Source organism: Pituophis catenifer, unplaced genomic scaffold (assembly GCF_029215685.1).
Source record: "Pituophis catenifer annectens isolate HBS135680 unplaced genomic scaffold, rPitCat1.0.hap2 SCAF_2, whole genome shotgun sequence".
Lineage (NCBI taxonomy): Eukaryota > Metazoa > Chordata > Lepidosauria > Squamata > Colubridae > Pituophis > Pituophis catenifer.
Window position 1 is genome coordinate 287741966 of NW_027256882.1, and position 26173 is coordinate 287768138.

The window sequence follows — 26173 nt, forward strand, 5'->3', positions numbered from 1 at the left end:
CTCCATCTGAAGGTTGACGGACGGCCAAGTTCCGCCTCTGACTCTCTTTCTGCCAGCTCCATTCCCTCTTTCCCCTCGGAGCTTCCAGGTTGCCTTGACGCTGACGCTGACTCTCACGCCGCCTCCTCCTCTGATTTGGCTGTCAGAGGGGCCATGTTGTGGCCCGTCAGCGGCCTGTGCGGATTGTAGCTGATTCTGACAGCGAGGAGGCTGGTGTGGTGCTGTGCCAGCAGCCTGTGCAGCTGGCGCTCGAGTCGGACAGTGAGGAGGCTGGAGAAGATGTGGTGCCAGAGGCGGGGATTCAGTCAGGGCCTTCAGAACCTCCAGAAGCTCCCTTAAGTGAAAAGGACGAAGAGGAGGAGCCTCTTCTTGATGCACGGGTGCGCAGAGCTGCCAAAAGACAGGAGTGGCTCCTCAGGAGGAGGTCTCCTCGAGAGTAAGGCTTGGGGCTAATTGGCCACTCCCTTAGCCTATTTAAGAAGGAACGCCGACTGAAGCAAGTTGTAGGGAACAACTTTAGTTCATTCTCCTTCGTGTCTGGATTCTCTGCAAATTGCTTCTGGGCTTTCTGCCAACCTTAATAAGATTGTGATTACTTCTCTCTTTGGTTTCTTGTAGGCTGTTAAGAAAGTTTCTTAACAGCCTTTGTTTTGAAAAAGACTGAGTTATTTTAGTAAATTAAGTTTTGTACAAACTTTGTGTGTGCTGTGTTCTTTGGGGTCCATAGCTGGGGCAGAAGAGGCCAGCGGCCAATAGGCCACAAAACAAAATGGCATTTACAGGTAGTCCTCAGGTGACAAGCCCCCTCTAATGGTTTACTCTGGCCCCAACAATCTGGGTCCTCATTTTATGGACCTCAGAAGGCTGAGTCAACCTTGAGTCCCTTCAGGATCGAACTCCTGACCATGGGCAGACTGAGCCTGCAATACTGTACTTTAACTGCAGATAGTCCTCAACTTACAACAGCTCGTTTAGTGACCTTTCAAAGTTACAATGGCGCTGACAAAAGTGACCTATGACTGTTTTTCACATGAACGACTGTGGCAGCAGCCCCTTGGTCACGTGATCAAAATTCAGATGCATGGCTCTTATTTATGACCGTCGCAGTGATCTCCTTTTGCGACCTTCTGACAAGCAAAGTCAGTGGGGAAGCCAGATTCACTTAACAACCGTGCCACTAACTTTACAGCTGCAGTGAATCGCTTATTGTGGGAAGAAAGGTTGTAAAATGGGGCAAAACTCACTTAACAAATGTCTCGCTTAGCAACGTAAATTTTGGGCTCAATTGCGGTCGTAGGTCAAGGACTACTTGTATTAATTTCATTATGCTCAATCCAGTTATAAGGGAGTCTTTATTTTTCCTATCCAAAAATTGAAGCAATTCTTCCCTCTTTTTTCTCCTTTTCAGAATTAACATGTTCCTTGCCTACTGTTATTTATCTTCCCCAATTATTTTTTCTTCCTTTTCAGCTGTTTGTGAAACTAGCTCAGGCCAAGTCTGCCTTGGAAGATTCAGGTGAGTTGTTCTGCCTTCTGAAGAGAATTGCCAACTTTCAAACCAATTTCCACTTAGAATAGAATAGAATAACAGAGTTGGAAGGGACCTCGGAGGTCTTCTAGTCCAACCCCCGTGATTTATTTGGGTGAACTTTGTGTGAACGCAGCAATTGTGGGTGAATTCAGATTTAGGAGTCATTATTTGGTATAATGACTTGGCTGTAGAGAATATGGTTTTTAAAAAAGGAATAGGTAGGAGTGAAAAGGGGAAGGAAATTGCCTAAAATGTAGATAAATATAGACAGTTGAAGGAACTTCAACCCCATTGGTTAAAATATCTTCTTCCTTGGTTTGTGAGTTAGGGGGAGAAACATTCATGGTGTTCAGACATGGGTAGAAAAGGTGAATCAACAAGAAACTCTGTTAGATTTTTTTCAAATTCTTCCTAGGGATGATTTGACCGGGATGATTAAAAACTCTCCTTCCTTGATCAGGTGGTCGGTCTAGCAGACCTCAAAGGTCCCTTCTATGTTGAATCTATGTTCTATGCATCCATGACATTGATCAGATAAGAATTTCCAAATTTCTACAGGAAAAATCCAGAGGGAAACATTTATTCATGATCAACAGGACTTTTATTAAGACTTTAATTTTTCTTGTTTTTTTTTTTAAAGTTGGATGTCAACATTTCCTCAAAGGCACCAAAAAGACCTCCAAAATCTGTTCATAATGATGCTCTCTGCATATTTTCAGCAAAGGTTCTGCTTTCAGATCTTGAAATGACTAAGAAAATTATGCAGTGGGCTATATTAGAATTAGAATAGAATAGAGCTGGAAGGGACCTTGGAGGTCTTCTAGTCCAGCCCCCTGCTCAAGCAGGAGAACTTATGCCATTTCAGACAAGTGACTGTCTAGTCCAGTGATGGCTAACTTTTTTGCTGTTGCGTGCCAGAAGTGGGGGGTGGGAGTGTGGGGGGTTGTGCGCGCGTGCTCACACCCATAATTCAATCCCCCCATGCCCCGCCCCCTGCACATGCATGTGTGACCCCCCCCCGTGGCCCATTTTGGGCCTAGCAGGCCTCCCTGAAGCCTCCGGAGGCGGGAAACAGCCTGTTTCCTGACTTCCGGTGGAACCGGAAGGCCCGTTTTTTGCCCTCCCCAGGCTCCAGAAGCTTTCTTGGAGCCTGGGGAGAGTGAAATGGCCTCCCCCGGACCCTGAAACAGGTCACATGGAGACTCCTGGGAGGGAGACTCCTGTGCACATGTATGCTGGAGCTGAACTAGGGCAACAGCTCGTGTGCCCACAGATATGGCTCCACGTGTCACCTGTGGCACACGTGCCATAGGTTCGCCATCACGGGTCTAGTCTCTTTTTAAAAACCTCCAGTGATGAAGCACCCACAACATCTGGAGGCAAGTTGTTCCACTGATTAATTGTTCTGTCAGGAAATTTCTCCTTAATTCTAGGTTGCTTCTCTCCTTGATTAGTTTCCATCCATTGCTTCTTGTCCTGCCCTCAGGTGCTTTGGAGAATAGGTTGACTCTCTCTTCTTTATGGAAGCCCTGAGATATTGGAACGCTGCTATCATGTCTCCCCTAGTCCTTCTTTTCATTAAACTAGACATACCCAATTCCTGTAACTCATTCATATGTTTTAGCCTCCAGTCCCCTAATCATCTTTGTTGCTCTTCTCTGCACTCTTTCTAGAGTCTCCACATCTTTTTTACATCGTGGCGACCAAAACTGGATGCAGTATTCCAAGTGTGGCCTTACCAAGGCATGCTAAAGTAGTATTAACACTTCACGCGATCTTGATTCTATCCCTCTGTTAATGCAGCTTTAGGATTGCATTGGCTTTTTGGGCAGCTGCAGCACACAACTGGATAACTTCTTTGTTGTTTCCCATTTGCAGACAGGATGTATCAAAACAACGTCAACGCTCTGGAGAAGATCAGAGAAGAATGGCAGAACGAGCACATCAAGGCTTGCGAGGTAAACAAAACTCAACACCACACAAGTGAAGCAGAAATCTTGTTTCTCAGTGTGAAGATATAAGGCGGAGGTGATAGAGAAGTTTCTGAGATTTTTGTGCCAATGTTTGGCAGGATTTTCCATTGTTTCTAGGTTCCGTTCTCTCTCCTTCTCCTTCTGTGTTGTTGTTACAAAAAACAAGATATTCAGCTGAACCAACAATTTAGTTGCTGATTCAGCTACATGGCTGAATTGGTAGAAACGTTTGTGGACGCAGCCTGTAATTTAACAGCTGCATGTAAAATACTTCCACATATGGAGTATAGTTTATTTTGGAAAACCCAAAGAAGGAAGATTGATTTACCCAACAAAGGAGAAGCCAACGAGGCGGAAAGCCAAACAAGTTTAAGAAAATGGATCCCCCCGCTCTCCCATCCCAAATAGATCCTAGAATACATTTTTAATAAAATTTAGTTCTTTCCGCAAATTATATCTACACCCCTTCTTGGCACTTGTGGGGACCATCCAAAGGTGCTTTTTTTGTGTTATTGCTTCTCCTTTTTGGAATAGCATTGCCTCATAAAATTTATTTATTTATATATCGAATTTGAAAACCACCGATTTCTGGCAAAAAAAAAAATGCCCATTGGGAAAAATAGATTCACTAATGACTGAAGCTCTGACTGGATGGTGCCGAATGGACAGATTTATATTCCTTGCAGACAAGCTGGTCATTTGCATCCTTTTTGAGGATGGTTGAGGCCACTTGGAGGTTTATCTGTGTCCTCAGGGTCAGTAGTGCAAATGCTTTCAGCAGTTCCAAGAAGGCTCCACACCCATTTGCACCACTCAAGTGACCCCGAGGACACAGAAAAACCTCCAAGTGGCCTCAACGACTCTCTCAAAGAATGCAAATGACCAGCTGTCTGCAAGGAGGATAAATCAGGGATGAAATCCAGCAGGTTCTGTAGAACCGGTAGCGAAAGTTTTGAGCAGTTCGGAGAACTGGTAGTGGAAATTTTGAGTAGTTCGGAGAACCGGCAAATACCACGTCTGGCTGGCCCCAGAGTGGGGTGAGAATGGAGATTTTGCAATATCTTTCCCCCAGGAGTGGAGAGGAAATGGAGATTTTGCAATATCCTTCCCCCAGGAGTGGGGAGGGAATGGGGATTTTGGAGTATCCTTCTCCTGCCACGCCCACCAAGCCACACCACGCCCACTAAGCCACACCACGCCACAGAACTGGTAGTAAAAAAATTTAGATTTCACCACTGGGATAAATCCTTCCGTTCCCCACCATCCAGTCAGAGCTGAAGAAGCTTCTTGGATGAGAAGCGAAACATCTTCAAAAGAAAAAAACAGAAAGTCCAGTTGCCTCTTGAAAAAAGCTCCTTTGGGACAACCATGACCTGGATGACTGAGAATCTCCATAGCCCCCCCAATATAATGCTGCTTCTTTGAGTTCTGTAGCTGATCTTCTTCTGTTTCTCCTGCAGTTCTTCGAGAGTCAAGAATGCGAGCGGATCAACTATTTTCGGAACGCTGTGTGGTTGCATGTCAATCAGCTGTCGGAAGGTTGTGTCAAGAATGATGATGTAAGAAATTCCTACCCTTCTGTATTGCATTGACCAACTTTTTGGGGTTGGCACTTTCAGACTACAGGTCGTCCTTGACTTATAACTTTTTGTTTAATGATTGTTCAAAGTTACCAAAAAAAAAAAAAATCTGTCTTGCAATCCATCCTCACACTTACGACCACCGCAGCATGTGAACCATGCGGTCGTTAAGCGAATCTGGCATTCCCCCCTTGACACTGCTTGTCAGAACCTGGCTGGGAAGGCTGCAAAGGGCGATCACATGATCCCGGGATACTATGACGGTCGTAAATTCAGACACCAAGTGCCTGAATTTTAATCACCTGGCCACGGGGGAGGCTGCAATAGTCGTAAGTGTGAAAAACGGTCATAAGTCACTTTGTTGCAGTACCATTGTCATTTTGAATGGTCACTAAACAAATCATTGCAAGCTGAGGTCTAAACATCTCTCTCCGTCTCCGCTAGACTACCGTAATTAATTCTATGTGGGTCTGCCATTGAAGATATAGAGCAATTCGGGGTATGTCATTTTCCTGCCGCTAAACGCGATGTTCTCTTCCCTATGACAGAATTACGAAGAGATCCGCAAAGCCCTCGAGCAGTGCAATATCGGGAACGACATAGAGTGTTTTGTACATATTCGCAAGACCGGCAACCTCCCTCCAGGTAAAGTGACGGAAGCCCGAGGACTCATGTTCAAATGGTGCTCAATTCCGGTCTCTGAAACACGGTTCTGTAAAGGAACTTGGTGATTTGTGTCTGGGTCTGTGAAGGGATAAGGGACTCTCGGAAGAGGAAGAAAAGGCGACAGTCCAGAGCTAGACAGGAGCGTGAGAAAGAAACTCAAACTAATCTCATCTTGATTTTCTTTGGTATCAGTGGAGATAGGGAGAAATTTGGACGGATTTTCAAGTTATTCTGTCCGACTGCAATCCCAGAATCCTTCTGTGCCTCTTCCTTGATCTGGTTTGAACTCAAAGGGCTGATATCAATTCTAAAAGTTTGTGTCTCGCCACTTCCTCTTACTCCATTCCAGGGGTGAAATGCTACCAGTTTGGACCGGTTCGTCTGAACCGGTAACGATAGCAGCGGTTGATTCGGAGAACCGGTAGCGATGGCAGTGCGAGGCTTTGCCCACCCGCCTGATCATTGTTACTTCCTGGTTTTAACCAGGAAGTAAAGTAGCCTGTTTTTTACACTCTGCGCATGTGCAAAAGGGTTTGCGCATGCGCAGAGGGTCCGCGTGTATGTGATGCACGCGGGCACGCAAGTGGCGCGAGCCCATGCACTTCTGAACCGGTAGGGAAGATAAGTAGATTTCACCCCTGCTCCGCTCCACTTTAATTTTTTCTGGCTGTATAGCAAATTATATAGCAAAATTCGTAACGTGGGGTAGTCATCTCCATCTATATAACAATCAATACAGCCACTTCACAAGCTCTACTAATACTCCGGAGTCCCCTGTTTGGTTAAGGACAGTGATGGCTAACCTTTTTCTTGTCGTGTGCCGAAAGCGCCCACACGTGCATCCGACAGCACACGCGTATGCCGGCACCCATAATGCAATGTGCGCATCCCTGTGTGCGTGCCCACAACCCCCATGCTCACCCCGTCCCCGTGCATGCGCGTGTGACCCCCCCACGCTCACCCCTGCTCCCTGCGCATGCATACATGACAGCCCCACACTCACCCTGCCCCCCCCTGCATGCACGTGTGACCTCCCCGCCCCCTGTTTTTGGCTTAACAGGCCTCCATGCAGCCTCCTGGGCCCAAAAACGGGTCGTGGGGGGCAGGCTGCACCCCCCTCCCCCCATTTTGGTCCAGCAGGCCTCCCTGTAGCCCCCCGTGCTCAGCCTTGCCCCCTGCGCATGTACGCGTGATCTTGCCCCTGCATGCATGTGACCCACATGTGCATTTGCACGCATCTCCCCATGCGACCTGCCCCCCGCGCATCCTGAAAATCAGCAGGCCGGTGGGAGGTGCGTGCATACCCAGTGGAGCTTAGCTGGGCAACGGCTTGCATGTCTGCAGAGAGGGCTTTGCGTGCCAGCTATGGCACACGTGCCATAGGTTCGCCATCATGGGTTTAGGATTAAGACCCTAGGCTAGAAACCAGGAGACTGTGATTTCTAGTCCCGCTTTAGGCTTGAAATCTGACTGGGTGACTTTGGGTCAATCACCAGGAGACTGTGATTTCTAGTCCCGCCTTAGGGTTGAAATTTGACTGGGTGACTTTGGGCCAATCACCAGGGGACCGTGATTTCTAGTCCTGCTTTAGGATTGAAATCTGACTGGGTGACTTTGGGCCAATCACCAGGGGACCGTGATTTCTAGTCCCGCCTTAGGATTGAAATCTGACTGGGTGACTTTGGGCCAATCACCAGGGGACCGTGATTTCTAGTCCCGCCTTAGGATTGAAATCTGACTGGGTGACTTTGGGCCAATCACCAGGGGACCGTGATTTCTAGTCCCGCCTTAGGATTGAAATCTGACTGGGTGACTTTGGGCCAATCACCAGGGGACCGTGATTTCTAGTCCCGCCTTAGGCTTGAAATCTGACTGGGTGACTTTGGGCCAATCACCAGGAGATCGTGAATTCACCTCCCGTTTTAGGCATGAAAGCCAGCTGGATGACTTTGGGCCAATCACTCTCTCTCAGCCCAACCAAGTCTAGAGTGTTGTTGTTGTGGAGAAAATTAGAGGAGGAAGGTATACTGCTGTATTCAGTATGTTTCCTGCCTTGAGTCATTCATACAAATAATAAAAGCAGGTTATAAATAAACATGTATCCAGGACCATGTTTGGTAGAAAAAGTATATGGTTGACTCAGCCTTCCATCCTTTCTAAGGTAGGTGAAATGAGGACCCAGTTTGTGGGGGCAATAAGCTGACTTTGTATAAATATACAAAAGTATGAAGGCTATTGCTTAGCGCATTGTAAGCCGCCCTGAGTCTCCGGAGAAGGGCGGCATATAAATCAAATTTTATTTTTTTTAAAAAAATCAGAATACTACTACAGACCCCAGCATACTTCTCTCCACTGGCTCAGAATTCTAAGAACTGCAATTTCAGCATCAGAAAGTACCATATCTCATCCAACGTGGGCCAATGTTAGTTGAAAAAGAAGTTGGTTTTTTTTTTCTAATTTCTTTTTTCCTTTCTGCTTTTTGCAGTTCCTGTAGTCTACGAAAATTATTATAACACACAGAAGAACACAGTGCCCAGAAGAAGCCAAGTTCCAGTGCCTGGCACGTAAGAATGAAAAATTACATGTTATTTTTTTTTTAATACTAATTTTGTTCTTTTCAGTTATTTACTTAGTTGCTTTATGCGAACATCCTAGTGTTCTGCCAAGAACAGTGATATTATTATTGAATTAAAAAACGCACTAATCCTTCACTTATGTCTACAAACTTCTTCCTTTGAGCAACTTATAGTCCTGTAAAAAAAAAAAAAAGAATAGGAGCCAAAATGCATCCTGTCATATACAGGTCGTCTGCGACTTACGCCCATTCATTTAGTGGTTTTTCACACTTACGACCTTTGTAGCATTTCCCCATAGTCACGTGATCAAAATTCGGAAGCTTTTGCAATTGGTTCATATTTATGACGGTTGCAGGCCCCGAGGTCATGTTTTTGGGACATTCTGATCAGCAAAAGTCATAATGGGGAAGCCAGATTCACTTAACAACCGTGTGACTAACTTAACGACTGCAGGGATTCACTTAACGACAGAGGCAAGAAAGGTTGTAAAATGGGGCAAAGCTCGCTTAACAACCGTCTGGCTTTGCGGCAGAAATCTTTGGGTCCAACTGTGGCCATAATTCAAGGACTGCCTGAATTCAAGTGTCATGTCCTCTATTGAGGCTTGCTTGAGAGTTAGTGGTGTTGACTTGGCTTAAACCAAGTTGTCTGAAGCAGTGGTGGGTTCCTCCTGGTTCGGCCTGGTTCGATATGATGTCACCGAACCGGTTTTGCCCCCCCGCCCCCCTTGCGTTATTCTTACCTTTTATTTGGCCCCACCCCCAATCTGTTGCTGCCTCCTGAGTCCCAGCTGATGAGCTATAAGGAAAAAAACTGTTGAAACTCTTGCCGCGGGGCTTCAAAGGGCTGCCCTACAGCTGATCAGTGGTAAAAGGCAGTTTGGTGGTAGACCAGTGCCTTCAAAAACAAATGAGTAGACCGGTGCCTGCAAAAATAAATGGGTAGACCAGTGCCTGCAAAAATAAATGAGTAGACCGGTACAGCTCTGCAAGCAGTTAAAAGCCTGGTAGACCAGTACCCCTGCTAAATCCTAAAGAGTTGCCACATGACCATCAAGCCACGCCCACAAAATAAGCCATGCCCACAGAACCGGTAGTAAAAAAATTTAGAACCCACCCCTGATCTGAAGGTGTGTGAAGTTGGGTTGGACCGATTTACCTGCATCTCTTCTCCCCTGCAGGAGACCCCAGATGCCCATCCCTTCCAGTGAACCAGGTGAGTAAACCTTGCACCCCCTCGCGGGTCTTCCATCTTTTTGAAAATTGGGGGAACCACAGATGGAGAACTTTGAAGCAGAATTCCAGCCTTGTTAAAAATGGAATAGAATAGAATAGAATTCTTTATTGGCCAAGTGTGATTGGACAGACATGGAATCTGTCTTTGGTGCATACGCTCTCTGTGTACAGAAAGAAAAAAATCAAATAAATTCATCACGAATCATAAGATACAGCACTTAGTGATAGTCATAGGTTACTAATAAGCAATCAAATCATACTAGGAAACAAATAAAACAATATAAATTGTAAAGATACAAGCAACATGATTATAGTCATCAGTGGAAGGAGATAAGGTACTAGGAAGGATGAGAAGAATAATAGTAATGCAGTCTTAGTAATTAATTTGACAGTGTTGTGGGAATTATTTGTTTAGCAGAGTGATGGCATTCGGGAAAAATCTGTCCTTGTGTCTAGTTGTTCTGGTGTCCAATGCTCTATAGCATTGTTTTGAGGGTAGGAGTTGAAACAGTTTATATCCAGGATGCGAGGGGTCTGTAAATATTTTCACAGCTCTCTTTTTGACTCGTGCAGTATACAGGTCCTCCATGGAAGGCAGGTTATTGTATTATACTATATACTATAATTACAATTATAGTAATTGTAAATTAGTAAAAACAATTTTTTACTAAACAAAGTAAATAGTAAAAACAATTACTACCAACCTGCCTTCCATTGAGGACCTGAATACTGCACGAGTCAAAAAGAGGGCTGTGAAAATATTTACAGATCCCTCGCATCCTGGACATAAATTGTTTAAACTCCTACCCTCAAAACGACGCTATAGAGCACTGCACCCCAAAACAACTAGACACAAGGACAGTTTTTCCCCGAATGCCATCACTCTGCTAAACAAATAATCCCCTCAACACTGTCAAACTATTTACTAAGTCTGCACTACTATTAATCTTCTCATCATTCTTATCACCCATCTCCTCCCACTTATGACTGTATGACTGTAACCTTGTTGCTGGTATCCTTATGATTTATATTGACTGTTTCCCTATGACTATCATTAAGTGTTGTACCTTATGATTCTTGACGAATGTATCTTTTCTTTTATGTACTTCGAGAGCGTATGCAGCAAGACAAATTCCTTGTGTGTCCAATCACACTTGATCAATAAAGTATTCTATTCTATTCTATTCTATTCTATTCTATTCTATTCTATTCTATTCTATTCTATTCTATTCTATTCCATTCCATTCCATTCCATTCCATTCCATTCCATTCCATTCCATTCCACTCCACTCCACTCCACTCCATTCCATCCACTCCACTCCATTCCATTCCATCCACTCTACTCCATTCCATATTTTCTATTCTATTCTATTCTATTCTATTCTATTCTATTCTATTCCATTCCATTCCATTCCATTCCATTCCATTCCACTCCACTCCACTCCACTCCACTCCACTCCATTCCATTCCATTCCATTCCATTCCATTCCATTCCATTCTATTCTATTCTATTCTATTCTATTCTATTCTATTCTATTCTATTCTATTCTATTCTTTTTTCTGCAGTTCTAATTATCCCTCCGAAGTCTGTGTCTGTCTTGTTGGGTTGCAGAACCAAACCAGACAGTTATAGAGGTGCAGATGACAGACTCAATAATTCCTCTGTAGAACTGGATCTATTGAGCGAGGAGAGAGAACTTGTGATGGGGGAAGGCAGAGATTTAATTTCCCCATCCCCTTCTGTTTTCCCCCCCAACATTATGGCAAACAGGTGCATGAAAATCTCCCATGCAGGTAGTCCTCAACTTATGACGGTCGCTTAGCAATTGTTCAAAGTTACAATGGACACCCCCCCAAAAAAGGTACTTTTTATGACCCAGAGTCGAAGTGCCAACTTCTGCCTCTCTCTGTGGTCATGTGATCACATTTGGCCACTCAGCGAACAAACCACATTTACGGCCATTTGTAGCATCCCGGTCACGTGATTGTGGTTTATGCTGGGTTGTTGTTTTTTTTTCTTTTGCGGGAAACTGGCATTTATTTCTGGTTTCCAGCAAAAAAGATCCACGCCAGACAATGACTTCCCTTAACAACCATGGTGATTCATTTAAGAACCATTGCAAAAAATGTCCTAAAATCAGGAATCGGTCACGTGATGATCTGCTTAATGACCATGATGACTTCAAGCTGTCGAAAGGTTGAGGAATACCTGCAATTGTGGACCAAGAGCACCTTAAAAGGAGGGAGGGGTTAATTTTGGATCCTTAAATGATAATGTTTAGTTCCTGACCTTGATTTGAATTGCCTCCAGCTGCTTGTAATAAACATTCTGTGAATCTCCTAATCTTAATTAGACTTTACACCTGCCTATTCCCTAAAACGGTGGTTCTTACCTAACTTGTTGGTTAATCAAGCACAGTTTTTGCCATTTTGAATTTGGGTTCAGACATTTTACCTTGTGGATTAATTGTCACCTTTGCTTTTATAGGGGATGCTAACTATGCTTCCGTGGATGGATATAGTTTAATTCATCCCCACTAGTGCAGAGATGGTAAGTTTGGTCATTTAGAAAAGGAACTTAAAGTGCTTATCTAATTAAGCATATTACTGGAATAGAATAATACAGAATATCTCTGTGTTTATACAACGTCTTAAGGCAGTGTTTTTCAACTTTAAGATGTGTGGACTTCAATTCCCAGAATTCCCCAGCCAGCCACACTAGACTAACAGAATAACAGCATTGGAAGGGACCTTGGAGGTCTTCTAGTCCAACCCCGTTCACACAGGAAACTCTATACCAGTGATGGCTAACCTTTTTGCCATCGCATGCCAGGAGCGGGTATGTGTGTGTGTGTCACGCACAATAATTCTATGCACCCTGCCCCCGCACATGCCCCCATCCGCTCCCCCTGCTCCTGGCACGTGATGGCACAGTAGGCCGGTTTTTTGCTGTCTCCAGCCTCCGGAGCCTTTCTAGGAGTCTGGGGAGGGCAAAAATGGCCTCCCCCTCATCCCGGAGGCTGAAAATGGCCCGTTTGCCAACTTCCAATCCCACCAGAAGTCGGCAAACGGGCCATTTCCAGCCTCCAGAGGGCCTCTGAGGGGGTGGGGAAGGCCATTTTCGCCCTCCACAGACTCCTAGAAAGACTCTGGAGGCTGGGGAGAGAGAGAAATGGACCTCCCCACCCCCGAGGTCCTCCGAAGGCAGGAAACAGCCTTTTTCCCTACTTCTGGTGGGCCCAGAAGGCCCGAAAATCAGTTGGCCAGCGTGCGCATGTGCGCCAGAGCTGAGCTCGCGTGCCCACCTATATGGCTACGTGTGCCATAGGTTCGCCATCATGGCTCTATACTATTTCAGACAAATGGTTGTCCAATCTCTTTTTAAAAACCTCCAAGGTTTTTAATGTTGGCTGAGGAATTCTGGGAATTGAAGTCCAGGCATCTTTAAATTACCAAGATTGAAATGTGTTACATTATGGTTTAATTGACAATTATACTTTGGCTGTTCTTAAGTATGAATAAACAAGATTTGCTGATTGTACACTAAGCCCTCAATCATAAGCCACAGCTTACAAAGAGTATTGCTAGATTAATGCAAGATGCTAAACCATAAACTAACATATCATATTAACATTAATCATATTAATCTCCCCAAACAAGGTTTGCTCAATCTGGGCTTAATTTATTGCAAGAATTCAACGCTTGCAATTTGGAAGTACGGATCTTGGCTTACCACAAGGTGTAAAGCTCGATCAGCAAATCACAGATCATGGCTTAGTTTAGTACAGGTAGTCTTTGATTTATAATGGTTCATTTAGTGGCCATTCAAAGTTACAACAGCACTGAAAAAGATGACTTATGACCGTTTTTCACCCTTACGACCGTTGCAGCATCCCCTCCCCATGGTCACATGATCAAAATTCAGATGCTTGGCAACTGACTCATAGTTATGACGGTTGCCATGTCCGTCTTCGGACAATGCTGGCTCTTCGGCTTTGAAACGGAGATGAGCACCGCCCCCTCACTTAACAAATGTCTCACTTAGCGACAAGAAATTTTGGGCTCAATTGTGGTCGTAAGTCGAGGATTACTTGTAGATGGATCCCAGTCTGTATTTTTCTCACTCTCTGATCCTTTTCTTCCCTCTAGATCTTGGAATCTTTCATTCGACGATACCTCTGTGAGGAAATCAAATAGCAGCATTTTAAAAGCTGTCCCACTATACTTCCCCAAATGGAGTTTTGCTCTTTCTGGGGTGCATTAATTATTATTTTAAAAACGCAATCGGAGAAGAACATTTTGGAAAGATGGAGGATGGTTCCACGGCAGAAAAGTACCGAGAGAATGCTTATTTTCTGGCAAATAACATCAATATTCGGTTGTTTTATTCGTTTGAAGGAAGGGATAACCCCCCCTCCCCCCCCGCAGGGGTTGTTTGCAGGATGTGGTCGGAAAAGTCAAGATGGCAGCTGTAGCATCAACTGCACTGTCAGAGACACAATCTTGCCTTTTTTTGACTACATCCTTGGACCCCTTGCCTTTTTAATTAGTAAGAGGGGGGGGGAGTTTGACATCGGAAGGATTACACATATGTGTGAGTTACCTTAAAATCAGGCATCTTGGGAAACACTGCAGTTTTTAACCTGACCTACCTCACAAGGTTGTTGTGAGGATGGAACAAGACAATCCCATGATATTAGCCTTAATTCTTAGATCTGACTTAATTCTGTTGGAGAGTGGAAGGAAAGCTTATGGAGTTTGGATTACCTTCCTTTTTGTTTTTTAGTCTCGGCCAAAATCCAATGAAATCTAAAGCAAATGGACTCTTCCTGATTCAATAAGCAATAATAATTAAAATACTTATTTGTCTGCAAATGACCCGGGAGCCAGTCTGTGGGAACTGCAGTAACATTCAGGTTAATCCTTCTCCTGGACTTTTGAGTTGTGATGGTGCGGAGTCAGCGGCCTGTGAAACCCTCCTTTTAGTTAAAAGCAAGTTTCTAGTCCTCATGATTACGAGGGACAGAAAACGTGTGGCTGCTATACTACCCACTCATGGAAAATTCTGGAAGCCAAAGCAGGTTGCTGCAGGATTTCTCTGTTGCCTTTTTTGAGGGGTCATCCATACTTTTAATCCTACCCCATTTCCTACCCCATTAGTTTTAACTGGGTTGTTTTAAATTGCGGGCCGAAATTATTTAATTACCTTTTAAACTGTTTTTTAAATTTTGTATGCTCTGTTTTATCTCGGCTGTTCACCGCCCTGAGTCCTGCTGGAGAAGGGCGGTATAAAAATCAAATCAAATAAAAAATAAATAAATAAATTTCTATTCTTACTATTCTATTTTTGGAAGATGAATTCTAAGAGTTGTTTTAGGAGAAAAAAATAAGCAATTAATATTAAATTGTGTTCTTGATGTGACAACTGCTTTGTTGGGCATAGGTGGGCTCTGTTAATTTAGGAATTTTTTTTTTCCTAAAGGTTTTCTTTCAGATTTGAACTGTGGGATCGTTGTTTTCTCACAGACGTCTCGTTACCAAACTGTGTAACATCATTAGTGCTAAAATGGTTTTAAAAGTAAAAAAAAAAAAAAATTGGCCATGGCTACCCAGTCACATTACCCCCCCCACCAAGTCACGCCCACAGAACCGGTAGTAACAAATTTTAGATTTCACCACTGCCCGAACTCATGGGTAACCTCACACTGCAATGAACAAGGGCCCACATTCAATTTTGCTGCTACTAAGATTGTCGGACGAGCAGGCACAGAAACAGCCAGGGAAATGATTGAAGCCTGGGAAACAGACCCCTCCCTCGTCAGTCAAATCAGGAGTGCTGATTTACCCCCAACCTATCAAGTACTTAGGCTTGGGCAGCACAAGCAAATGACAGCCAATGACTTAAAAGCCACCCATCAATACACCCCAATCAAAAGCCACACACTACAGGAACTATAAAATACCACACACTCAGCTAGAGAGAAGTTCTCTGAAGATGGGTTCCAGCATGAGTCTGAAAGCTCGGAAGACAAGCTCTGGTCCCAATGACCGACCCAGATTGGATCCTGCAATAAATCCATTCTTTTCTGTCATCATCATCCATACGAGGGACAGGATTGCTGGTGGGGGGGAGGGCAATCTTACGCTGCCTAATTTTCTACGAAGGACTGGAGGCGAAACAACCTCCATGGATTGCCACAAGGAAGATCCTTTGGTGCAGTGGTGAAATGTAAAATTTGTTACTACTGGTTCTGTGGGCGTGGCTTGGTGGTGGGGGTGGTTTAATATGACCGAGTGGGCGTGGCCAACTTTTTTTTTTTTTTTTTACTTTTAAAACCATTTTTTCTACAACCTCTTCGGCTGTAGAGGTTGTAAAAAAAAATGCTTTTAAAGCCTCTGACGATCCCAGCTGACTTGCCTGATCGGCAGAGGTTTTCTTTTCTTTTTTTAAAAGCCTCTGACGATCCCAGCTGACTTGCCTGATCGGCAGAGGCTTTCTTTTTTTTTTTAATAGCCTCTGACAATCCCAGCTGCCTTGCCTGATCGGCAGAGGCTTTTTTTCCTTTTAAAAACATTTTTTCTATAACCTCTTCGGCCGAAGAGGTTGTAGAAAAAATGCTTTTAAAAGCCTTTGATGATCCCAGCTGAGCTGCGCGATCATCAGAGGCTTTTTTTTTTTTTTTACTTTTAAAAGCATTTTTTCGGCCAAAGAGGTTGTAGAAAAAAATGCTTTTAAAAATAAAAAAAAAGCCTCTGATGATTGTGCGGCTCAGCTGGGCAATGGGGGGGGCAGGGATTTTTGCTACCGGTTCTCTGAACCACCCGCCTCCATCGCTACCAGATCGGGCGATCCGGTCTGAACCGGGAGCATTTCTCCCCTGCTTTGGTGGTCTGCAGGAATCCAACTCTCAAATCAAAAGTTGTTGAGTGAGGCAGCGGGTTCAATGGTGTGATTCCTCTAAACTGGTTCCCTCCAGATGTAACGGTAACAGAGTCGGAAGGAATCTTGGAGGTCATCTAGTCCAACCCCCTGCTCACACAGGAGACCCGGGATTCGAACTGCCGAACTGCCGACCTTTTTGATCGACAAGCTCAGTGTCTTAGCCACAGAGCCACCTAGTCATGCTTTATTGTGTTATTGGGCTGGGAATTACGTAGGCCAAGAAAATAGACGCGGTCTAGGAGGTCTATAAAATTGCACATTAAGAATTTGCACAGGCAGGGCTGAAAATCCGAAAAGAAATGAGCAAAACTCATATTAAAAGCAAAAAAAAGAAAAAAAAGAAGAGAGAGAAACCTTTCCCACCCAGACCGCCAGGGGTCGCTCTTCCACGTTGCAATGTTATGACTTCGCAGGACTCCCTTCCTCGATGGTGATTGGTGGAGAAGAAATTTGGTAGACTTAAAAATGGGTAGATGTGCAGAGATGGACAAATTAACAAAGGAGATACAAGAAAAAGAGGAAACAGAATATTACTTAGTGTGGGAGAAATGGTATGAATGGTTGGAGGAGAGAGAGAAAAGGCAAGGAAAAATTAAATAATGGTCGAATAGGGAGTAGAAGTTTAATTGTAAATATGAGGAAACAAAAATTGTAGAAATGAAAGTGTGTACATGTAAATAAATAAATATTAGAAGTATATGTATAAAAGATATAGTAGAAATAAGGGAGGAAAAATGTATAAGTATGACATTTTTGACTAAGGCGAAACTGTTGAAATAGAAAAAGTGTTAAAGCTTTCTTTTTGTTTTGTAAAAAATGTTTAATAAAAAAATAAAATAAAATAAATAAAAATGGGTTAGAGGGGCATTTTTGCAAAATTCTGGTTTGCAAACATTGAATGGCGCCTGGAGATTCCCCAAAAGAAAAGCCCTGATCCTTCATCGTCGCAAATAAATAACACGAAAATGTCAAAACGAATGGAAACCTTATTTTTTTTTCCCATTGCTTTCCTTTATTGCATCCATGAAGGGGGGGACAGTCCTTCATTTGCCTCCATTCCCAGAAAGCCCAGGGTTGGGGCTAAAGAGAAAAGAAGCCAGAGCCTTGATAGTACAGTGGTCTAAGCACCCTGTTATTAAGACAGCTGCCTGCAATTACTGCTGGTTCGAATCTCACCAGGCTCAAGGTTGACTCAGCCTTCCATCCTTTCTAAGGTAGGTGAAATGAGGACCCAGTTTGTGGGGGCAATAAGATGACTTTGTATAAATATACAAAAGTATGAAGGCTATTGCTTAACGCATTGTAAGCCGCCCTGAGTCTCTGGAGAAGGGCGGCATATAAATCAAATTAAAAAATAATAATAATAAAAAAAAATTCGCCTTCAACTCCAATGGACGTCTAGGGACAAATTCAGAGTTTTGTCAGAAACAAAAACGGAAAAAGTTTCCCATGTCTTCCCCTGGGATGTTTTCAGATTAACCAGCCTGGCCTGGGATTTCCTGGTGGTCTCCCATCCAAGCAGCCCCTCCCACTTGCTGAGCTGTCCCAATAACGCAGAAGCCTGTCAGGTGCTGTCACCTTAAAACAGGGGAGGCTCTCTATGCCAGGGGTCTCCAACCTTGGCAAGTTTAAGACTTGTGGACTTCAACTCCCAGAATTCCCCAACCAGAAGAGGTGAATTCTGAATTCAGAGCAGGGAATTCTGGGAGTTGAAGTCCACAAGTCTTAAAGTTGCCAAAGTTGGAGACTCCTGCTCTACGCCATTCTCTTCTGGGAGTGTTTTTAGCAGCGTTTCTGCATCTCAGAAGCCCTGAAGAGGCGTGTGGACTTCCACTCCCAGAATTCCCTGCTTTGAATTCAGAGCACAGAACTCATCTCTTCTGGCTGGGGAATTCTGGGAGTTGAAGTCCAACCCTCTTCCAGTCTCTGTGAGGGAAGAAAGCGAGGCTGAATTCAGAGGTGGGCGCGGCTATGCCGGAGGAGGGCGTGGCTATGCATATTCGGAGGTGGTGGTGAAATTCAACGTTCTCCTCTGATTGGGACGCGGAAGCTGCGGGCGGGTTGGCGCCTCTTCCCTTTTCCTACGTCTAGGGCCTCGCTTTTTTTTTTTCGATCACGTGATCCTGACCACGCCCCCTCCGCCTCTTCGGGCACTGCAGAAACAACAAGCCCGGAGAAAGAAGGAGGCGAAGCGGCAGCCGGGCGGATGGCGGAGGCGGTCAAGCCGCGCAGCCGGAGCAAAAGCAGCCGGGTCAGAGCGAAGGTAACCCGGGGAGGGGCCGCGGGACTACAATACCCATCGTCCCCTACCAGAAAGCCCCCCCCCCTCTTTTTTAAACCAACCCTAAACCTATTCGCTTTGGATGCTGGGTCGGACCAGGGAGCCCATGCTTCCCAGCGGACGTCGATTGGGGTGGACTACAACTCCCAACGCTCCTCTTTCCAGCCAGCCATTGGGGGGGGAGGGGAGAGAGAGAGAGAAGGGAGGCTTCATCTCCCCCCACCCTCCCACTCCCCCACTCCCAGTGACCCCCAAAGGGTGGGCCGGCTGTGGATGCTGGGAGTTGTAATCCCATCCTCAGATTCCTCCCCCACTTTTTTTGGCTGTGTGTGGTGGTGGTGGGGGGAGGTGCGTGAAACCCAGAAAGTATCATTTCAAGGGCTCAGGTAAGATAGACTGCTCCTGGCCATGGAGGTTCTATTGGCTCCTCTAATGAGGAGCAGGGATATATATATATATATATATATATAAATAATTTTTGAAAATAAATGAAAAAATGAAAATGACACACACACACACACACACACACACACACACACACATATATAATGAAAATTATATATACAGTCTATCTGACCACTTGGGTGGGTGGGATAGGCAATGTAGCAATTCAATAAATGAAAATTATATAGATATATACAAATATAAATTTGTATATATCTATATAATATCTATAAAATTATACATACATATACATATACATATACATACATATATATAATTATGTGTTTTTCTATCGCACCTGGTCTACCCCAACATGTGGGAGGGAGCATACTGCATCCCTTTCGCCTTTCAGCTCCAATCCAGGAGCCCTCAAGCAGTCGCATTCACGACAAACCATTTTATTCCAAATTTATATTAAATTTGCAGGCAGCCCAAGTTCGAATCCGAGTAAGGCTATGGCTAGCTGATGAGAGCTAAATATCTTGAAATAGATCTATACTAGTCTCCCTTTATTTCTTTATCAGCGAAATGTAAATATATAATTTTATCTATCTATCTATCTATCTATCTATCTATCTATCTATCTATCTATCTATCCACAAAATTATATATATATATTTCATTTATTGAATTGCTATATTGCCTATCCCAGATAGACTTCTCCTTGTCCAGAAAGAAAAGCCTCCCTGGATCACATCTGGGCTTATTTAAACCTTGAAAGCCATTTCCTGGCCTTGTAAATTGGAGTGAAGTCATCACAGCTGAGTGTCTCATTAGAGCAAAATCATCACAGCTGGGTGTGTGTCTCCACCTTGGACCAGGTGAAGAGGGCTGGGACTTCAACTCCCAGAATTCCCCCAGCTGGAGGAATTCTGGGAGTTGAAGTCCCAGCCCTCTTCACCTGGATGAGATTGAGAAATCCTCATTCTTGCAAGAGTGATGGAGGGAGGGAAAAGCCTCTGGTAATGCTGAAGTCCAGCCAGCCCTGGGATGAAAGGGAGGTACAGGTAGTCCTTGACTTACAGCAGCTTGTTTAGTGATGGTTTGAAGTTACAGCGGCACTGAAAAAAGTGTTTTATGACCTTTTTTCACACTTATGACCGTTTTTATGACCGTTGCACCATCGCCATGCTCCTATGACCAAAATTAAAGATGCTTGGCAACTGGCTTGTATATATTTGTGCACCGCCCTGAGTCCCTCGGGAGAAGGGCAGTATAAAAATTTAAATAATAGATAAATAAATAAATAAATATTTATGACGGTTGCAGGTGTCCCAAGGACATACAATTTATACCTTTTGTGACCCTCTTAACAATGGGGAAGCCGGATTCACTTAACAACCCTGTTGCTAATTTAACGCTCGCAACGATTCACTTAACAACTCTGTCAAGAAAGGTTGTAAAATGGGGCAAAACTCACTTAACTGTCTTAACAATAGAAATTTTGGCCTCGATTTTGGTCATAAGTTTAGGACTACCTGGGATCCCGTTCCCCATACATCCCAGGGGATTTTTGGGGCTGAACCTACCCAAACAGTTGGGGTCAATTCGTCTGCTAGCAGAGGAGAGGAAGTCCTAGATCCATGATGGCGAACCTATGGCACGCGTGCCACAGGTGGCACATGGAGCCATGTCGCCTGGCACGCCAGCTTAGCTCCGGGAGTCTCTGGAGGCTGGGGACAGCAAAAAACATCACTTTCTGTTCAACTGGAAGTTGGGAAATGGGCCGTTTCGGGCCTCCGAGGGGGTGGGGAAGGCTGTTTTCGCCCTCCCCAGATGCATACAGAGGATCTGGAGCCAGGTGAGAGAAAAACGGGCCATCACATGCCAAGAGTGGGGTGGGGGAGTGGGGTGCGTGGCGCATAGAATTATGGGGGTGGGCACGTGTGCATGCGGACCTCCCTTGCCCCCCCCCCCCTTCCTGGCACGTGATGGCAAAAAGGTTAGCCATCACTGTCCTAGATAGTCCTTTAGCAGTTAGGGAATTTTGTTTTTCTGAATATTTTTCATTTCTTGCAGATTTGTCTGTGTGTGTGTGTGTGTGTGTGTGTGTGTGTGTGTGTGTTGTTGTTATTGTTGTTGGTGTTACAAGTAGTCCTTGATTTACAACTACTCCTTTAGAGACCATCTGAAGTTACAAAGGCACTGGAAAAAGTGACGACCCATTTTCACACTTAACAACTGTTGCAACAATCCCAAGATCATGTGGTCACAATTCAGGCATGTGACAACAGGCGTGTCTTTATGATGATTGCACTGTCCTTATATATCCATTTGCGGCCACCCTTTTGTGACCTTCCCAGCCAGCTTCTGACGAGCAAGGTCAAGGGGATTATCTAGATTGGCTTAATGATCCCACGATTCACTTGCAAACCGCCGTGATCCGCTTAACGACTGTGGCAAACGGTGTTGTAAAATGGGGCACAATTCACTTAACCTTGCTTTTAGCAAACTGAAATCTTGGGCTTAATTGTGGTTGTAAGTCAAGGACTACCAGTAGGGATGGGGGGGTTGACGGAAGGATAGGGTGTGGATGCTGGGGGTTGTAATGATCCCACCCTCAGATTTTCCCCTTTGGCTGTAGGGGAGGTGCGTGAAGCCCAGAAATATCATTTCAAAGGCCCAGTAAGAAACAGTGCTCCTGGCCATGGAGGTTCTATTGGCTCCTCTAATGAGGAGCAGGGATATATATATATATTTAAAAAAAATATTTTCATCACTTATCCCTTCATCAGAGATGGCACCAGTCTGAATGAGAAGCTTCTAGAAATGGCATTTTATCAAAGGCACACCTTTCCCCGAGATCCTGAAAACAGCTGCTGTGTGTTTTTTCAGGACATCCGTGATGATGTGCTACTAGCACAAAGGTGTGTTTACCTGGGGAAATTTAAACACTAGTCGTGGCACGCGGAGCCATATTGATGGGCACGCGAGCCTCAGCTCCAGCGTTTTGGGCCTTCCGGGCCCACCGGAAGTCAGGAAACAGGCTGTTTCTGGCCTCCGGAGGGCCTCTGGGGATGGGGAAGGCCCGTTTTTTGCTCTCCCCAGGCTCCAGAGGCTTTCTAGGTGGGACTGGAAGTCGGCAAACGAGCCATTTCTGGCCACCGGGGGTGGGTGGGGAAGGCTGTTTTCGCCCTCCCCAGGCTCCTAGAAAGAGAGCGAAAAATGGGAGAGCGAAAAAACGGGCCTTCCAGTTCCACCAGAAGTCAGCAAACGGGCCGTTTCCGGCCTCCGGAGGTCCTCTGGGTGGGGGAGAGGCTGTTTTTTATCTGAGCAAAAAATGGGAGAGCGAAAAACGGGCCTTCGGGTCCCTCTGTGCCATTGCATGCCAAAAGTGTGGGGTGGGGTGGGGAGTCGTATGCGCATGTGCAGGGGGGGGCAGGGTGCATTGAATTATGGGTGTGGCATGCACATGCGTAACCCCCCCACTCCCCCCGCTTTTGGCACGCGACGGCAAAAAGGTTAGCCATCACTGCTCTAGACTATCCTACACACCACCCATCTGCCTTATAAGGCACTGTCTGCTTGGGTCAGTGTACATATAGTCCTCAATTTACAACAGTTCATTTAACAACCATTCGACACTGAAAAAAAGTGGCTTATGGCAATTTTTTCACACTTATGACCATCGAAACATTCCTGATTTACATTCAGACGCTTGACAATGATTCACATTTATGACGGTTGCAATGTCCCAGCAGGGTCATGTGATCCCCTTTTGCGACCTTCTAACAAGCAAAGTCAATGGGGAAATCCATTCTGGGTAGATGTTGTTTATCTCTATGTGTCTGTTGATGGCCGAGTGTTTTATTGTTACCTTATGTTCATATTATCAAATTCTCAGCCCAGCCTACATATAACCAAACGTTTTCTGATTTTGGGCCAGTCACTCTGTCTCTCTCATCCTATCCCACCTCACAAGGCTGTTGTGGTACAAATAGGAGGCAAGAATGTTATGTATGTTTTTTTTGGCCTTCAGTTGACCAATATAGAAAATCGGGCAGGATAAAATGGCGATGATGATCCACTGACTGAGGAAACGCCTTTTTCATTCAGTTGTCAGTCATGAAGTCAGGGTTAGTTTTGAAAGAGATGGCTTGCTGTCAGGATTCCGACAGATGCCTTAATTAAATCATGAGCCTCGAGCCAAGCTTCAAAAGAAATCCAGTTATTTATTAGGAGCTTCATGTCGGCACAAGTGTAGCCAACTCTGACCCCCACATAATTTACGGCCCAGACTTGATACTATTTCCCCCCTCCCCCCAGGGTGTGTTATCAGTCACATTCGCCAACGGAGCAATTTCACGGGTTGTAGAGATCACTCCCCTCCGGCCGCTCTAGGTAACCTGGGAGACATCCTTGAGAGAGAGACGTCTGGAATGTGCTTTTGTTTTTGGCTGCTTCGCCGTTTTCTCATCCCCCTTGCCTATGGCAACTCCAGAGCAGGCCAGGGATGCTTTGCGAGTTGTCACATGATTTCTTACACAAAGTTTACACAGATCCAGATCTTTCCAAGAATCATCCTAAACTTGGATTAGTGGGTATAGTAATTTGTTTTACTAAATATACTTGATATTGTACACTGGCCAGAGCCCCTCTCCGGGGTAGATGGACAATTAAGAAATATGAAGTATAAATGAAATAAAATACAGGTAATCCTCAGTTTACAACAGTTCATTTAGTGACTGTTTAAAGTTACACCGGCGTTGAAAAAAGTAACGTGACCATTCTTCACACACGCGTGTGCATGTGCGCCAGCCAGCAAGTCTTCCGGTTACTGCTGGAAACCGGAAGTTCATTTTCCTGCATGTGCATGCCACCTGGGTAGCTGCTTTTCCTGGTCATGGCCAAGATGAGTGCGCGAAGTGCTCCCTTTTCGGCACTCAGTCTTTTCTTAAAAACCTCCAGTGCTGGAGCACCCACTACTTCTAGTGGCAAGCTGTTCCATTGGTTCCACTGGCAACTGGACTTCCTGGTTTTTTCTTTGAAGACGTTTCGCTTCTCGTCCAAGAAGCTTCTTCAGTTCTGACTGGAGAGCGGAGAACGGAAGGATTTATACTCCTTGCAGACAGCTGGTCGTTTGCACCCTTTTAGAGAGTCATTGAGGCCACTTGGAGGTTTGTCTGTGTCCTCAGGGTGACCTGAGTGGTGCAAATGGTTCCTGTAGCCTGCAGTTTTTCCCCTGGAAATCCGTTCCTACTCCCACACCATTCGAAAGGCGTCCATCCCAAATTGCACAGCTAAAAGTCTGTAGAGCTTCTCAGTCATCCAAGGTCATGGTTGACCGAGAATCTCTACATATTTTTATGCCCAACTCTGACACTTGTACCAAATCGTGTGAAAAGCAGCTTACGGATAAGGAAGGGCTGGGGGTTCCAGAGTTGTTTAGTTTGCACCGTTTGGTTGCAAAACGACACAAAAGCAGCTTTTCTTTTGTTCCCCCTCTTGGCTCGGGACCTTGTCTGCAAATTAATTAATTAATTAATTAATTAATTAAATTAAATTTAATTTAATTTGTATACCGCCCTTCTCCCAGAAGGGACTCACGGCGGTGAACAGCCAAAGTTAAAAATACATACAATACAAAAGTTAAAAAGAATTAAATCATTGGCTTCCCAATTTAAAACCCCCATGTCTATAAAATTTAAAATCCCAATGAAGAACTATTTAGGCTAGGCCGGTTTGGTGGAATAAATAAGTCTTCAGGGCCTTACGGAAGGTCAGTCATATTCCAGGAGGCAGCTCGTTCCACAGGGCGAGTGCCCCCACAGAGAAGGCTCTCCCCCTGGGGGCCGCCAGCCGACATTGCCTGACGGACGGCACCCTGAGGAGGCCCTCTCTGTAAGAGCGTATTGGCCGGTGGGAGGTTATCGGTAGCAGCAGGCGGTCTCGCAAATATCCTGGCCCTAAGCTATGGAGCGCTTTAAAGATGAGAACCAATACCTTAAAGCGCACCCAGAAGACCACCGGGAGCCAATGCAGCTCGCGCAGGAGAGGTGTTACATGGGAGCGCCACGTCGCTCCCATAATCATCCGCACGGCCGCATTCTTCACCAGCTGGAGTCTCTGGGTGCTCCTCAAGGGGAGCCCCATGTAGAGAGCGTTGCAGTAGTCCAAGCGTGACATGACGAGGGCATGAGTGACCATGTACAAGGAGTCCCGATCCAGAAAGGGGTGCAACTGGCGTATCAGGCGGACCTGATAAAAAGCCCCCCTGGCCACGGCCGTCATAATCGCTAGATTAGAGAGACTTATTTGGAAGGCCTTGAAAATATAGAAAGCCCTCGACTTATTGCCCTAATGGAGCCCAACATTTCTGCTGCTAAGTGAAATGTTGCTTAAGTGGAGTTTTGCCCCATTTTGCGACCTTTCTTTGCTGTTGTTGTGAAGTGAATTTGGCTTAAATTGTCAGAAAGTTGCAAAGGTTGATCCTGTGACCTCATGGGACACTGCAACCGTCATAAGTACATGCCAGTTGCCAAGCCTCTGAATTCCGATCACGTGACTCTGGAGATGCTGCAAGGGCCGTAAGCAGGGGTGAAATCCAGCAGGTTCTGACAGATTCGGGAGAACCGGTAGCGGAAATTTTGAGTAGTTCGGAGAACCGGTAGCGGAAATTTTGAGTAGTTCGGAGAACCGGTAGCGGAAATTTTGAGTAGTTCGGAGAACTGGTAGTGGAAATTTTGAGTAGTTCGGAGAACCAGTAGTGGAAATTTTGAGTAGTTCAGAGAACCGACAAATGCCACCTCTGGCTGGCCCCAGAGTCGGGTGGGAACGGAGAGTTTGCAATATCCTTCCCCCCAGGAGTGGGGAGGGAATGGGGATTTTGCAATATCCTTCCCCCAGGAGTCAGGTGGGAATGGAGATTTTGCAGAATCCTTCTCCTGCCACGCCCACCAAGCCACGCCCCCAAGCCACATCACACCCACCAAGCCACGCCCACA

At 45.2% G+C, this 26173-nt stretch overlaps 2 protein-coding genes across 2 annotated transcripts in view; both read left to right on the forward strand.

The window, feature by feature from the left end:
• PSTPIP2 (proline-serine-threonine phosphatase interacting protein 2) overlaps positions 1–14809 on the forward strand; it is a 50518-nt gene extending 35709 nt beyond the window's left edge. Inside the window, exons 8-15 of the mRNA XM_070936004.1 lie at positions 1471–1516; positions 3410–3489; positions 4965–5063; positions 5633–5729; positions 8236–8314; positions 9507–9541; positions 12050–12112; positions 13711–14809. Of these exons, the coding sequence (XP_070792105.1) occupies positions 1471–1516; positions 3410–3489; positions 4965–5063; positions 5633–5729; positions 8236–8314; positions 9507–9541; positions 12050–12102 (489 nt within the window). The 3' untranslated portion in view covers positions 12103–12112; positions 13711–14809. The remainder of the gene's footprint in view (positions 1–1470; positions 1517–3409; positions 3490–4964; positions 5064–5632; positions 5730–8235; positions 8315–9506; positions 9542–12049; positions 12113–13710) is intronic.
• Positions 14810–18675: 3866 nt separating this feature from the next.
• The window catches only part of EPG5 (ectopic P-granules 5 autophagy tethering factor), a 125107-nt gene continuing 117609 nt past the window's right edge, over positions 18676–26173 (forward strand). The window contains exon 1 of the mRNA XM_070938968.1: positions 18676–18767. Within this exon, the coding sequence (XP_070795069.1) occupies positions 18711–18767 (57 nt within the window). The 5' untranslated portion in view covers positions 18676–18710. The remainder of the gene's footprint in view (positions 18768–26173) is intronic.